Genomic DNA, 14,950 nt, shown 5'->3' with positions numbered 1-14,950 from the left:
TTTCGAGAAGAGGCGCCAATTTTCATAATAGATAACAATATTGGGCTAATGCCAGTAAGAGTAGGATTTTTAAAATAGTTTTACTATTAATAAATATACAAAATATTCTAAATAACAATAATAATAATTTGATTATTTATTTCGTGTCCATTATGTCAACTCAGTTGCTTCACAGATTTAAATTATGAACAATTGTTGCACAAATTTGGACTCTGATCTATTCATTGACTGTGAAATGATGTGCCAAGGTTTGAGTGCAATTTAAATGTGACATTCAATAAGACATTTTTACATTAAAAAACAAAAAAAGAATACGTGTCATATAAATTTTTGATGGTATAGGACCATGGATGGGATGAGATAATTAATGAATTAAGATTTTTTTTTAATTAGAAAAAGCATATAATAATTGTCAGAAAATATTTCAATTATTTGTTTATTAAAGAAAATGTTTGATACACATATCAACCGCTAAAAGGTACACCGGAAAATGACCGCTCATCTAATTATTCGTTCATAGGCACATAAAACACGTGGCTTTATACCATTGGGTAATACATATGCAGTTCTTTTCATAGTCACATGTTGTACCGTCCAATTAATTAATAACAATCTTTCATATAAAACCTTGATATTTTCCTAAATTATTTTTACATTTATGTGTGCATATATAATAGGGTGGGAAGAGAGAGAATAAAAAAAAGCCAACACAAAAAAAAAGAAAGGATTAAACATGGACATAGATAGTATCATAACCGATGAACTTCGCTGAATCACTAATTGGTTTGAGCACCATTGCAATGATAATTGGATAATTTTGATTAAAATATTACTCCCTCTGTATTTTTTTTTTTATATGTCATAAACCCATATTTTTTTTATCTGTCATTTTTTTAACATCAAGAATCATTTATTATTTTTTTCTAAAGTTACCTTAACACTCTATTCAATTCTCTTCTTAAAATTTAATATGATAGAGAAATATGAAGATATAAATTGGGGATAATTTTGGAAAAATAACTAATTTTTTATTAAATTATGTGAAATAACCAATTTTTTTAGTATTTTAGATTCAATTATTCAGGACAGATAAAAAAGAATGGAAGGAGTATATATCACACTTTATATAGTTTATATTGTTGTTCATTCCACTTCTTGATATTGATCGTGTTTTTATCCATATGAATAATTTTTAGGCGTTGAATTCAAATTGAACAGTTAAGGTAAAGATGTCAGTAGATTTTTTTTATTTATAGATGTTCATAAATAACTAGCCCAATATATAATAATATTAGAAAACTTAACTATTTCGTGTAAAATTGAACTCTCCGATAGTTATGATAAAATTATGAAAGAAAAAGTTAAATTTCATAAATTGTTTTATTAAGCGCAGGGAGTGTTTGTCCAGCCCACACGTCTTCACTCGACGTGAAACCTCTCCTAATCATGATAAAATTGTGAAAAAAAAAAAAGTTAAATTTTATAAATTATTTTTTTTTTACAAAAACGACAAACGTTATATACACTAGGAAGTGCATGTCCAGTCCACGTGTTCTCACCCGACTTTATAGTGTTTGAGCAATAAGTCCACATCCACAACTGAGAATCTGTTATCACCACTGTATTCAACAAGACTCGAATTTGATATCTCTTAAATATCTCTTACTCGTTTTTTGCAATGGGGCAAATGCGGTTGGACTATGAGTGATTTGGTTCGTAAATTAATTTACTTCAAATAAAAATTATTTTTCATAATTTAAAATAAAATATAGGAAAAAAAAACTTGTATTTGTGTAGTTATGAAGGCAAATAAAAAATAATATTTAATTTTATTAAATGAAAAATTCATTTGATCATGTGCCATGGAAAGATGATACACATACTGATGATCGTTTTCATGTAGACACTGTATATTTCTTTCTGGTTCCGTAAAGAATCTGTTCACTCTTACTGGATATTATTTTTTTTAATCCCTGATATACTATACTTAGTGATATCCCTTTGTTTTTCTAATAAAATCAAAGTTTATCTATATTTATTATATATATATATATGTATATGTATTCAGACAACAAAATACCAAATATATCCTTTAAAATCTATTTATTTATTTTACATATATGACCATCTGTTGGCATACATTATTAGAATATATTACTAAATATTAAATAAAAAAATCATTCATATATATATAAACATTTTTAATTATCATTAAATTAATATCTATATATATGTATATAAGCATTACATACATCATGCGCAAGCTGAAAATTTATCATCCAACCCATCCATTTTAATCCAGAGATGAGGGATTTGGACGGTAAACCTTCACTCACAACCAACACCGGTTATTATATTGTTCCCAATGAATATTGAACTTGAAACGATTTAATTGTCTCATTTTTGTTTTCTGCAATAAAATCAAATATTACTGGGTATGAACCATTTGTTTTTCATTAAATCTAAATAATTTTTACACCGGTTATTATTATTGTTTTCAATGAATTTTAAACTTGAAACATTTTAATTGTCTCACTTTACTATTTTTTATGAGCCATTTGTTTTTTATTAAATCTAAATAATTTTTATTTTAATTTTATTAAATTATTTTTATTATTATAAGATTAATATTCATATACACTTTTTCAGGGTACCCAAAGGAAAAAAAAAACACTTGCTTTTATTAGTCAATGTATTCGCACGTAGGGTTTCCACAACATGGGTCTATAAGTCAATATCAAAGATTACTTGGTGTTTAATATAGAACATTTGTAAGGGCTTACATGCAAAATTAATAATAAATAAATAAATAAATAAATAAATAAATAAAAAGCTATCATTTTCTTTGGTACTCTATTTGAGTGATTCTCTCGCTGTTCTTTAGTCTCTTGGCACTGGACGCCAATGGCGAAAAGGCTCTTCTAGCTTAGTTTGTTGCCTTTATACTTGCTTTTTTTCTCTCCATCGAGATCGCCATGGATTGCCACTTGCTCCGTCCTCTCTCCTCTTCTCATCACTATTTCTTTTCCCCTGCTTCCCGAGGTATGTGTTTCTTTTTTTCCTCACTCATCTTTGATGTAGGTGTGTATGGATGTTCGTGATTTTTTGTTAACTAGTTTAAAGGAGGGATTTTTGTTAGAAATTGTGGAAAAAGGTGTCATCTTTCTTTGTGGAAATTAGTTCAAATGTCGCTGCATAGATCTTTGATTGATAGTGAAGATGCTGTTTTGTTATATATATATATATATATATATCAAAAAATTCCATGGGGATTGAGTTAGGGCTGGCATGTTTTTTGATTCCCATCCTACTATTTGATTCTATTGATAGATGTGATGTGGGTCATCGGGGTATGGTTATGATTGCTACTTTCCTGAAATTTGTTTTTTGTTTTCCCTCTTGTGATTTTGGTAATGTTTTTCTTTTTCTTTTCTTTTTTTTTTAAAAAAAAAACTTGAGGATTGTGATGCTTCAATTTTGTACTTCATAAAAATGAACAAGTGACTCTAGTTTGGTTATATTGTGACTCTAGTGTTTGTTATACTGGCCCTGGGAGAGTAAGTGTTTTATTAACTGGTCATTGGTATAAGTTTCTTTTTGATATAGGCATATTATAGCTATATTTGTCTCAGTAATACTCCTCCAGCCCACTTGGTGAGCAAGTTTCTTACCATCTATTTGTGGTTGTTTACTGAATTTTGTACTTAAATAGGCTTTGTTTTGTGGATGTTGAAGTATGCTTTTGTGGATGAAGTAATACTTCGCTTTTCTTTCAATCTCCAGTTTCATATGGGTCATAATATCTTCAAGCAAGTATTTGTGTGTGCATGTGTTGTTTTCTGCGAGTAGTTGGTTTAAGAGAGTAATATATTTGCTTTTGTTTCTGCCGATAATTGCTAGTGTAGATAATTGTGATTCTTATAACTGTGGCTTTATTCCGTCTTAATGTTGAAAGTGACAGGTTGTATCACACAACGACATTGTTCAAATTTTCAAACACATAAGAAAATAAATGGAGACAACATTCAAAGATTTAAAGGGTGCTTCATGGACCCTCACACCAAGCATAGCAATCAAAATACTGCCCAGCATAGGAGATCTTATCAGTGTATCCCGTTGAATGCCTCATCAGGGCATCCTTTAGAATCTGAGCCTCAAATATATGAATCCAAGAGCCCATGGAGTTTGATACTGGCTTCATTAAATGCTTTATACAAATTTTCTCGTCCCCACACGGTCATAGGAACAGTTAAGTTATTGCATCTTCAGGTGTTGCATTCTGGTTAATCAATGTCTCTACTTTAGTGTCTGTCCTATATTGACATTGTCTATGTATATGCAGGCTATGGGCATTATCTCTGTATCTCTGTTGGCTGTTGAAAACATGTCTGATCTTTCACCTTTGTTTTTCACTGGATTGATGGAGGTATTATAATTACATAAATTATCTCTTAATTTAACCTGTGAGGTATTATGTATTTTATTTTTTTCTAGTCTGTGTATTGCAGGCAGTGGTAGCTGCTCTTTTCATGAACATTTACATTGTTGGCCTCAATCAGCTGTTTGACATAGAAATAGACAAGGTATCTTCATCAAAAAATTTTGTTGAGCCCTCACATATTATTTAAAGAGAAGAATTAAAGTGTTTATCTTGTCTAAATGCACAATTTCAAGCTCAGTTTTATAGTTAGGTAGAATTTGCAAGGTCTTTTCATTCGATTCCTTATTACTTGCAATGCCTTATTTATTGATCCTGTATGCACCTACCTTTCAGGTTAACAAACCATACCTTCCACTTGCATCAGGAGAATACTCTGTCAGAACTGGGGTCGCCGTTGTTTTGGTCTCTGTGATTATGGTATGTTAGAATCTTCTGTTTTCATCTTGACTTGCTATTCAGTATAATGTTTGCAAATAATATTTATAATTTCTACAACATAGGTTGTAATCATTAACGTCTTCCAAAGTGTCTTTGGCTGCAAAAATTTGACAGTTGCTTAGGTATGTGCAACTTCAGTGATGATCCTTTTGGAGAAGAATGTACTGTTGGTAGCATGAAACTAAAGAAATTTTCTTTATATTTTTGCCTTATTTGTGATCAATGCTAACATTATTCACATTTGTATATATACTCTTTCAATTGATGAGATTTGTATAGAGATGATTACTTTAGATTTATAGGGATAAAGTTCAGGGGCAGGGTTGGAAATTTTATGTATCACACAACATCCAGGTTCCATTGCACCTTCTCAGGAGTAACGATTTTATAAAAACTATATTACACTTTTCTTTCTTCTTCATTATAACCATACTTTCAGACAGTTCTAGATGTTCTAATTTTCAAACTGTCATATTCAAATTTTGTCTGAACATTTGGCAAATTTTGCACATAAAAAAGATATATGCACATCACTTGCTAGAGCATCCTTTGGCATGATTTATTTGGTGACAGCGATGAGTTTGACTTTTGCAATATCAGAAGAAACATACAGTATGAAAAATTTACATGTTTCCCTTTGTTCCATTTTGTGATTTATGTTGCAGAGCTTTGGTATTGGATGGGTGGTTGGCTCTTGGCCACTATTTTGGGCTCTTTTCATCAGTTTCATTCTTGGAACTGCATATTCAATAAATGTAAGCTTCCCTTCTTTCTTTTTAGCCAAATTCATTGCCAGTCTTCTTGTTTTCCTTAAAATAAGTTGCCCTAGTGATAATACTATCTCTCTTCAGTCATTTATTCCCTTATTCCTGTACCAGAGATGCATTAAATTTCCTCTTTCAATTGGTCGCAAAATGCAGAGAAACCCATTCTTTATCATATTGGACATGGTTTTAAAAGCATAGCTAGTTAAATATCTCTTTTTCACGTTACTAGGAAGCCTAATGGGTTTGGTTTAAATTTAATCTATGGAAAGACAAAAACTTCTAGCAGCAACTCATGGAGCTGTGATCCTAGAGTATAGAGCTTCAGTATTTTACTGTCATCGGCATGCTGCATCATCCATCAAGGAAATTGGGTGGGACTTATTCTGCTCATCAAATTGAGCTTACCCATATTTAATTGGTGCATGTTGTTGTGCTGGATGTGATTGAACTCTACAACTCGGAATTGTTCTGCTGTGACACTGAGGTTTAGAGTTGCCTTTAGACTGTTAAATATTGTATTATAACTTCTTTTGAAGTTCATGTGGGCGGTGTACCTGAATTAGTAAGTTTACAAAACAATGCAGCTGCCACTTTTAAGATGGAAAAGGTTCGCAGTAGTTGCAGCAATATGCATTCTGGCTGTTCGTGCAGTGATAGTTCAATTGGCTTTTTTCCTTCACATTCAGGTTAGTTTCTATACTGTTCACACATTATCAATTAGTGGTTAGTAGCATGGTGCACCTTGATATTTATCTTCTATGTTATTGTCTATTTGTTTGTATACTCCCAGACCTTTGTTTTTAGAAGACCGGCCATCTTCTCAAGGCCGTTGATATTCGCAACTGCGTTCATGAGCTTCTTCTCGGTTGTCATTGCACTATTCAAGGTAAACTGCCACAAAATTCAATACAGTACATTAATCTTATACTCGGCTTTTCTTTTCATAGCAAAGAAACTGGTCAACTTTGACAGTGAATATAAGCTTTTGAGTGATATTAGAAGTCAGATAAAATTAGGAATTCATACAGCTTCAAGTGGATTTTTTAACTTTGCTACAGAAGTTCATTGGCTTGATTTTGCAGCTTCCTCCTTATCCTACATTGTTCACTCTCTCAAAAGATTATATATATATATATTTGTGATGCTTTACATCTTGGTTGGCATTCAACATTGAAAAAATTGTGAAGCATAGTGCATTCATCTTCCTCATACAGGATATACCTGATATTGATGGAGACAGGATATTCGGCATCCGGTCATTTACCGTACGCCTAGGCCAACAAAAGGTTAATTTCTTCCATGAACTTTTCTAGTTTAAACTAATAACAAGGATCACTAGTCTTCGTATTTGGTTGCAATGCTCTTCATGTTAATGATCTGCTCATCTATGAACAGGTCTTTTGGATTTGTGTCTATCTCCTTGAGATGGCATACGCTGTTGCCATGGTGATCGGCGGGACTTCTTCCTGTTTTTGGAGCAAATGTGTAACTGTATGCACCTAGTCTTCTCACCGTCGTATTCTTTTAATCAAATCTTAAACTATTTAAATGAATTCAATATAAAATAGTAAGTGAACGATGAAATACTTCACTCCGAAAACATATACTTGAAAACATTTATTTCCAATTGCTTATGAATACCGACATACATATATGTTTGTCATCAATGCCATTTATTAAATTAGCGAAACCATGAAGCCATGTTTCTAATTGAAACCATGTAATAGTAAAAAAAAAAAAAATCGTTTATCGTTAATATTCTTCATCTATGTTTCTAATTATAGGTTATAGGCCATGCTATCCTTGCATCGGCTCTCTGGAACCATGCTAGATCTCTTGACTTGAAGAGTAAGACCGCGATAACATCATTTTATATGTTCATTTGGAAGGTAATAAACATACTCTCTTTCTCTTTCGATTTGTGTATTACATGAAAATAAATTTTCCGATTACAAGTAATATCAAATGATATTTGCTTGATTTACAGCTCTTTTACGCCGAATACTTGCTCATTCCACTTGTGAGATGATGACGATGTTTTCGAGTCACATGATATTATGGTGGTCTTGATCATCTTGTTTATGTTGCAGAGAAGGATGAATTATTATTTAAGAGGATCAAATTCATGATAAGGATTTGAAACTTTTTTTTTTTTTCAGGTTGGAGAAAATGTTTATGATTTAGTGTATGAATTGTATGAACTATTATTTATAAATAAGAGAAGTGAAGTTCCTCTTTAATTATTTTGTTAGATCTAAATATGTGTAGCATGGCTATAGTTAAATTAGTTATTTAGTTTAATTCTAGTGTTTGAGTTTTTGGGTTATTTTTCAAAAGTTAAAAAAGTCCACAATTGGTCAATGGACTGTAAACTCTACTTTAATAATTATTTTAATCAATAAAATTGCACAAAATTTTCCATTTTTGTTATTTTCAATTTATTCGTATTCAATTACAGGTTCATAATTATAGATTTATGTAATATAATTAATCATACTCATGTTTTCTTCCTAATTTTTTTTTAAAATATATATAATGTGGGGCTTGAATCTGGGCCTATTTAAGAAAAAATGAAGCACAACATTGGGTATGGCCCAGGTTTTTATGGGCCGTACTGGGCTATTGACGTTTGATAAGCTTGAAAAAAAAATTCTTATTTTTTTTGTTTGTAAATAATTGTAAAATAAATAAATACATATTATTTTTTATTATTCAAATAGTAAAAAAAGCAATATCAATCTAGCAATAAATAAAATTATGAAATGATATCTATATATATAATCTGTATAAATAGTTAATTAATACAAAATTTATACCAAATAGGAAGATATTTGAATTTAAATTTTTTAAAAAACTATTCTTTATATGTATATCAAATTAATCAAAACTTTAACTTGGAGGAAATTAAATAATTATTTGGTATCAATTACAGTTGTATAAAAATAAATAGTAACACACACACACACACACATATATAAACCAAATATTACCATATTTAATTGAACATATATTCAAGGCCATAAACATAAACAAATATTTAATTTTGGATTTATCTTTGGCTAAACTGTTCTTTCTTTCACCATCTAAACATATATATATATATATATATATATATATATATATATATATATATATATATATATATATATATATTCATTTAGAGCAAATCAAACAAACCATGATAATATGAATAAAGAAAATACATTAAGTATAAAGTTTCATATAAGTTCAAAGTAAGAGATGTACAAAAAGGGAAGTGGTCCTAATTATATTACAGTTGCTATTTTTTGTTTGTCTTGCCATTGATATTGATATCAAACATCACATTCTCAATGCAACTTGCAAACTTTATATATATATATATATACACACACCCATAATTTAAAGATATCTATTTATATTTACATAATATTTTGAATGTACACCTTCAAGACTATTTATATTTCACAAGTTTATTAAAAAAAATCTTTATTTTGCTAGAGAATATAAGTAACAATTTTATAGTTTTTTTTCATCAAGACAATGTGCTTACTTGTATAAAACTGAGGTGTTTTTGTTTTGTATAAATATATTTGTTGAATGTTGTAAACAACCTATTTTTACTTTTAAAGTAATTTAATACCCTATGAAAAGTTGATATTTTACATAGATATACTAAGCAGGTTTTTAAGAATTATTTATACACTCTTGTCATATAAATAAATTGATATAATCAAACAACACATAATCTGGCCGTATTGATTTGATTGGGAAAAGTGAGTGTGAGATATTTAAGAGATTCTACCGAGTCTCACCAGTACATAAGAATAAGAATCTGGTCACCGGCTATGAGTCAAATGCGTATCGCCCTAAATTACTGAGAATAAGAATCGGGTCATGACGACTGATGCATGCCTCTATTGTATAGAGCACTTATGGCTTTTGCCAATATATATATATATATATAATTTTTTAAGTTTATATGCAATTACAAGTTTCCTATTGATATCTATACACAAAAATGAGTATTTTTTTTTATAAAATTACTATAAATATTTCTTTAATTTCTTTCCTTGATTACTTAACATGAAAGAAGGAATTGAAGAATCTAGTTTATATATATACATATATCATTGATAATTGAGAGAAACTAGTGAAGAGCGGATCATGAATAAGGTGATGCCATATTAAGCATACATGTTATGTGCTTTTATTCCTTGTGCCACATTGAACTGTGAGCAATCATTCATTCAAACAATTTCAACTCTCTCTTATCTCTTCACAATCATAAACCATTAATAATCCTTTCCATTAAATTATATATATTTATATATATATAAAGTTTCAACTTGGAGTATATGTGAAGTTTTTGCACATCTTTGTGTGTTGTCCCTAACAAAAGGATTTGCATGGGACCATTCAAAGATGTTAGAACTCAATTCATGCATGATGCATTCACTTTTAGTGCAAACATACACCAAAAGAAAACAAATAGATAAGCATGCATATGCATTCATCACTAGTGGAGAAGCATCTTGAACCTTTTTCATTTTCATTTATTTATTTATATATATATATGTATGTATATAGTGGGCATCTAAGTTCTAGACCACAAATGATGAACATCTTTGAAGACTATAGAGAGTGTGAAAAAGAGATAAGGAAATGGGTGTTGAAAATCTAAAGTAAAGAAGTGTGCTTGTTGTTCTTCATCACATGAAGGATGATTTCCACCTCTAGAGTTTGGCTTCCTTTTGGACTCTTGATCATGGGTCTTGCATGCATGTATGAGCTTTGCCTTGGTAGCTTGTGATATGTATATATTGGCTAAGTGATCATGCATGTGAAGTGCCTTGGCTTAATTAATTTTTAGGTTGCAAAAGAAAACTGTTGAGCTTTCTAGGGTTTACTAGTATTGCTATATTATTATTATTATTATTATTATTATTATTATTATTATTATTATTATTATGTGAATATATCTAAGTCATGAATTCAAAAATATAATTTTGTTATTGGATTGGCTGATGAAGGTGCCGTCAAATTAACAATGAGTTATACAAAATGACCAATTTAAGTATTACTGATAATTCAAGGTTTTTACTTGTGATACTCTTGTTATTAACTAAAAATATTTTGTTGATTTTTGAATTTAACATATATATATATATATATATATATATATATATATATATAATTTTGTTAGTAACTTGGTTGATGGAGTTATTATAATAGCGATAATTGAGTTATAAAAACAGACTTAAATGTTGAGAGATTTACTTGTGCCACTATTTATATTATTATTATTATTATTATTATTATTATTATTATTATTAGAAAAAAAGTATGCACAAGTGTGATTTTTAAACCTGAAAAATTGCATATAATTTTATTATTGGTTAATAGAATTATAGCCATGTCAACAATTAATGAAGTTACATGAAAGGGTGAACTTATGTATAAATTAAATATGTTGTCCAATGATCAAAATGAACTTTCAAGTGTAGTTTAAGGACTTGGAATATTCAACCTAAATTATTAATTATTAGGTATATATATATACATATATGGCTATGAGAAATGATGAAAGTGAAACACATCTAATCCTTTGTTCAAGTTGAATTTGTCTTGTGACTTGTGAGCTCTTTTTATTTCAAGTCATTCACCACCATACCTTCAAACTTTAAGGAACTCAATCTATTCATCTTTCTATCATGATAAAGAAGAAGGGAATCAGTCTAACTATTTCATCAAAGGCATCAAGGAAAGAATACCATTATAGATAGTTAGTATATTATTTTCAAATTAACTTATTTTTATTTTAGATTAAACAGTGCTTAATATACTCAAATCAAACTTATGACATAAAAAAATTAATTAATTAAATAACATTACTTTCATCACTAAACTTGATACTAATATTATTCTATGTATTTATATTATATCAAACTAGTCTTTCTATTGATGCATGTTACATAATTCCTATTTTACTTCTCATAAAATCAATATATTTTTTTATTCTCTATTTTTAATATTCATAAAAATATATAAAAATAAAATCACTCTTCATAGTTGGGATACTTCATCGTCCCATGTGATTGCATCCTAGTTTGCTGCTATTTTACTCTATCTTTGTTTGGTTTTTTTTTAATGTATTTTTTTAATCATTTAATAAAATTATGATTTATTTATTTTATATTAAAAAATTACTACTTTCATATGTGTGTGTGTATATATATATATATATATAAAGAGTGTGTCTGTGATGAATGAAATGAATGGAAGGGAGAGAGGGAGAGAAAGATGGTCCACAAGAATGAATGGGAGCATGGCAATGGCAGGAGAACAAGGGACACATCTACTTAGTTTGTAGTTGTCCTTGCAAGGACAAGAGAATATCTTAATAATATAATATTAAATTAAATAATTAGTGGCGCATGACTCAAAGAAATGCCTACCACTACTTTATCCTTTTTCTCTTCCATTGTGTTTTTTTTTTTTCCTTTCTTCCCACTAAAAAGCTTCTTCACCCAACCCACATAGGCCTGCCCCAACCATCTTGCTCTCTCTTTCTCTTGTTATTCTAATTCACCCAATATTATTCTATGAACTCTTCAATATTCTAATTATTCACCCAATATTATTCTATGAACTCTTCAATATTCTATTGCCATGTTAGGCTTCCGTGTTCCCCTACTTTTTTAGGTCCAAATAATTGTGAATGAGATGCTTTTTTTTTAAACAATAATTAAATAGTTAATAACTTATTTATATTACTTCTTAACCATTACTATATACACTCTAATATATACTTGATGATGTTGAATATGTGGAGTATTTTAGAGTTTATGACTTAAATTTTGTTTGACACAATTTTAAAAGTTCACAGTGTAATTTATGCGTTTTTTTTAATTATGATAATTTATTTTTTGTGATAAAAGAGGGATCATATATATCAGTAACTCACTACTAATATTATTAAAGGTGCAGGGGCTCCTACAATATGTACCTATTTAGAAAATTTAGATGATCAAATTGTATCTAAGTAGTAGCACAATCAAATTAAAGCTTAGACTAAATCTAGGTTAACTCAATTTGTAATTAAACTAGAACATATTTTAATTTTTTTTTAAATTTTATCATGATATTATAACTTTAGCAAACTTAAAGGCCACCATTACACTTAATTTTCAATATAATTAAATCATCTTTTTTTCTTTCTATTGGTAAATTTCTATGTTTTTATTTTATTTTCTTTTATTTATTATTATTTGAGTGTTCTGAGTTAAATACCCAATAAATTGACATATAGCACTTATCTCTTGTTTGAGTATTTTAAGAGTAATTATCACTGAGTTGGCGCATCATGTTTATCTTTTGCAATAAAACTTTTATGAAAAACATGATCAAATTAAGTGGTGCAAGTGGAAAATGATGATGCTAATGAGACAACTTTTTTTTCCTTTGCTCATTTGGCACCATTTTAATTGAAAATTAATTAAGCTATAAATGGAGAGAAAAAAAAATCAAAGAAGTGACATTAAAACTTTATAAGGTGAAGATGACTGTGAGATGAATTATTGTGAAATTAAAATCAAGAATCTTTTGAGAAAATGAAAAAGAAAAATAATTGGGTGAGAGCTTCTTTGCATCTCTTCCTCTAGTTGTTTCTATGCTATGGTCAAATGGCATATGAGAAGAGATTGATGCCAATTCTATGGTTGTGAGGTTTTTATTTTATTTTATTTATTTATTTATTTGAGTGACGTGGTGGAACTACAGTTTCCTCCACCACACTTTCTTTTGTTTTTGCTAGTGGAATGCATGTACTATGCTACTCAATAGTGCTTTCATATCATTATATGTGCAATATAATACGTCTCCATAATTTTCTTTGGGCTTTTATAAAATTCTAAAAATTGATGGCAGTGATTAGAAATCTATAAACCAATCTCAGTAAGTTATTTATAGAGGTGATATACAAAATTATTATTAGCTACCGGGCATTTGATTAGCCAGAGTTGTTACGACGTAAAGTACTATTTTGATAATGATCGTTGCATTCAAAATCCACAGTTTAGCTAGAGTGTTGTCAACACGCCGCTCATATATATATATATATATATATCATTCATCATTAATCTCTTATTATCATATTAAAACAATGAGAGAGAGTAAAAGTGAAGTTTAATATTAAATTTTTAATCGGCATTTGGAAGCATATATATGCAAATTAGAATATTTTACAAGAGTAAATAAGCAATAAAAGTAATAATTGCATATTTTTCAAAGGTATATAAATAAAAACATATGTATATATATGGAGGGAAAACTTGATTTTTGAGGCATTTGATGACAATAATGAATCTATGCAAAGTTTAGAAACATTTGCTAATTGAAAAAGAGCACTCAAAACAAACTGAAAACGATTTATTGCTCTCCAAACATTTCGGTTCAATTTTCTTTTTAAATTACTTTTATTGAGTTATTTATTCTGTCGCTCAAATGATACGAAAGATCCAAAAAGCTCTGATTTCTGAAAATTAGATACGAACCAGATCTATTGCCTCCAACCTTTAGTTCTCGAGCTGCCTATCTTCATGTGCAGAAGATCCTGCAACTAACTAAATAATTCTGTGCTTTATTGCACCAAAAATAATGTCACGTCACATCACGATAAGGATACATATCCAATTTTAAATAATAAAACATTATTTGTTTACATGAAAAGATAAAAGTCATAAGACGTATTAGATCGAGTTTCAAAAATACGACAACAAATGCAAACAAAGTTTATCTTATTTACTGTCACAAAAGTCTCTAATTTATATTTTAATAGACTTTAGTCCTGTCTTGTCATATACTCATCATTTTTGTCTTAGTACATTTAGAAATATAGACATAATTATGAGGCACTTTCAAAATGAAATTATGATGAGTTGGAATTAGAGATCTCGACAATAAACTCATGCTTCACATTATCATAAATAACTCATCCATATCTTTCATTACATTAGTTTGTGGTAATAATGAAAGCATGAAATGAATATATATATCTAAATAGTTAAGGTTTTTTTTTTTAAATAAAGATGATTGAAATTAAGTGTGCATTGATTGAATGAGACGAAGCCATGAAATCCCAATTATTTTCATATGTAAAGAACAACTTAAATAAGAAAAACTACAACCTTCAATCAAAGACCAATGTTTTCACAATTAATATCAATTATTATGGAGAATAATTGAATTAATTAGAATAATCAAAATCAACACTGTTTCCATAATTCACTATAAAATTAATGGAATCAGTATTTCTAAAACCCTC

General features: G+C 29.0%; 1 protein-coding gene across 2 annotated transcripts; it reads left to right on the top strand.

Annotated features, from left to right (window-relative positions):
* Positions 1-2,857: 2,857 nt before the first annotated feature.
* LOC120268940 (probable homogentisate phytyltransferase 1, chloroplastic) lies at positions 2,858-7,889 on the top strand. Of its 2 annotated transcripts, none has more exons than XM_039276212.1 (12): positions 2,858-3,042; positions 3,962-4,248; positions 4,343-4,426; positions 4,509-4,583; positions 4,775-4,858; positions 5,545-5,634; positions 6,231-6,332; positions 6,437-6,532; positions 6,861-6,932; positions 7,042-7,137; positions 7,431-7,535; positions 7,634-7,889. In XM_039276212.1, exons 1-12 carry the CDS (start codon positions 2,976-2,978, stop codon positions 7,673-7,675), a joined length of 1,200 nt encoding a protein of 399 aa, XP_039132146.1. In that variant the 5' UTR covers positions 2,858-2,975; the 3' UTR covers positions 7,676-7,889. The 2 variants fall into 2 exon arrangements, with proteins under 2 accessions (XP_039132146.1, XP_039132145.1); XM_039276211.1 differs by having other exon boundaries at positions 3,956-4,248.
* Positions 7,890-14,950: the final 7,061 nt, after the last annotated feature.

Source organism: Dioscorea cayenensis, chromosome 9 (genome assembly GCF_009730915.1).
Source record: "Dioscorea cayenensis subsp. rotundata cultivar TDr96_F1 chromosome 9, TDr96_F1_v2_PseudoChromosome.rev07_lg8_w22 25.fasta, whole genome shotgun sequence".
NCBI classification, from domain to species: Eukaryota; Viridiplantae; Streptophyta; class Magnoliopsida; order Dioscoreales; family Dioscoreaceae; genus Dioscorea; species Dioscorea cayenensis.
Note: the sequence above shows the minus strand (reverse complement) of the source record. Positions and strands in the feature narration are given on the sequence as shown.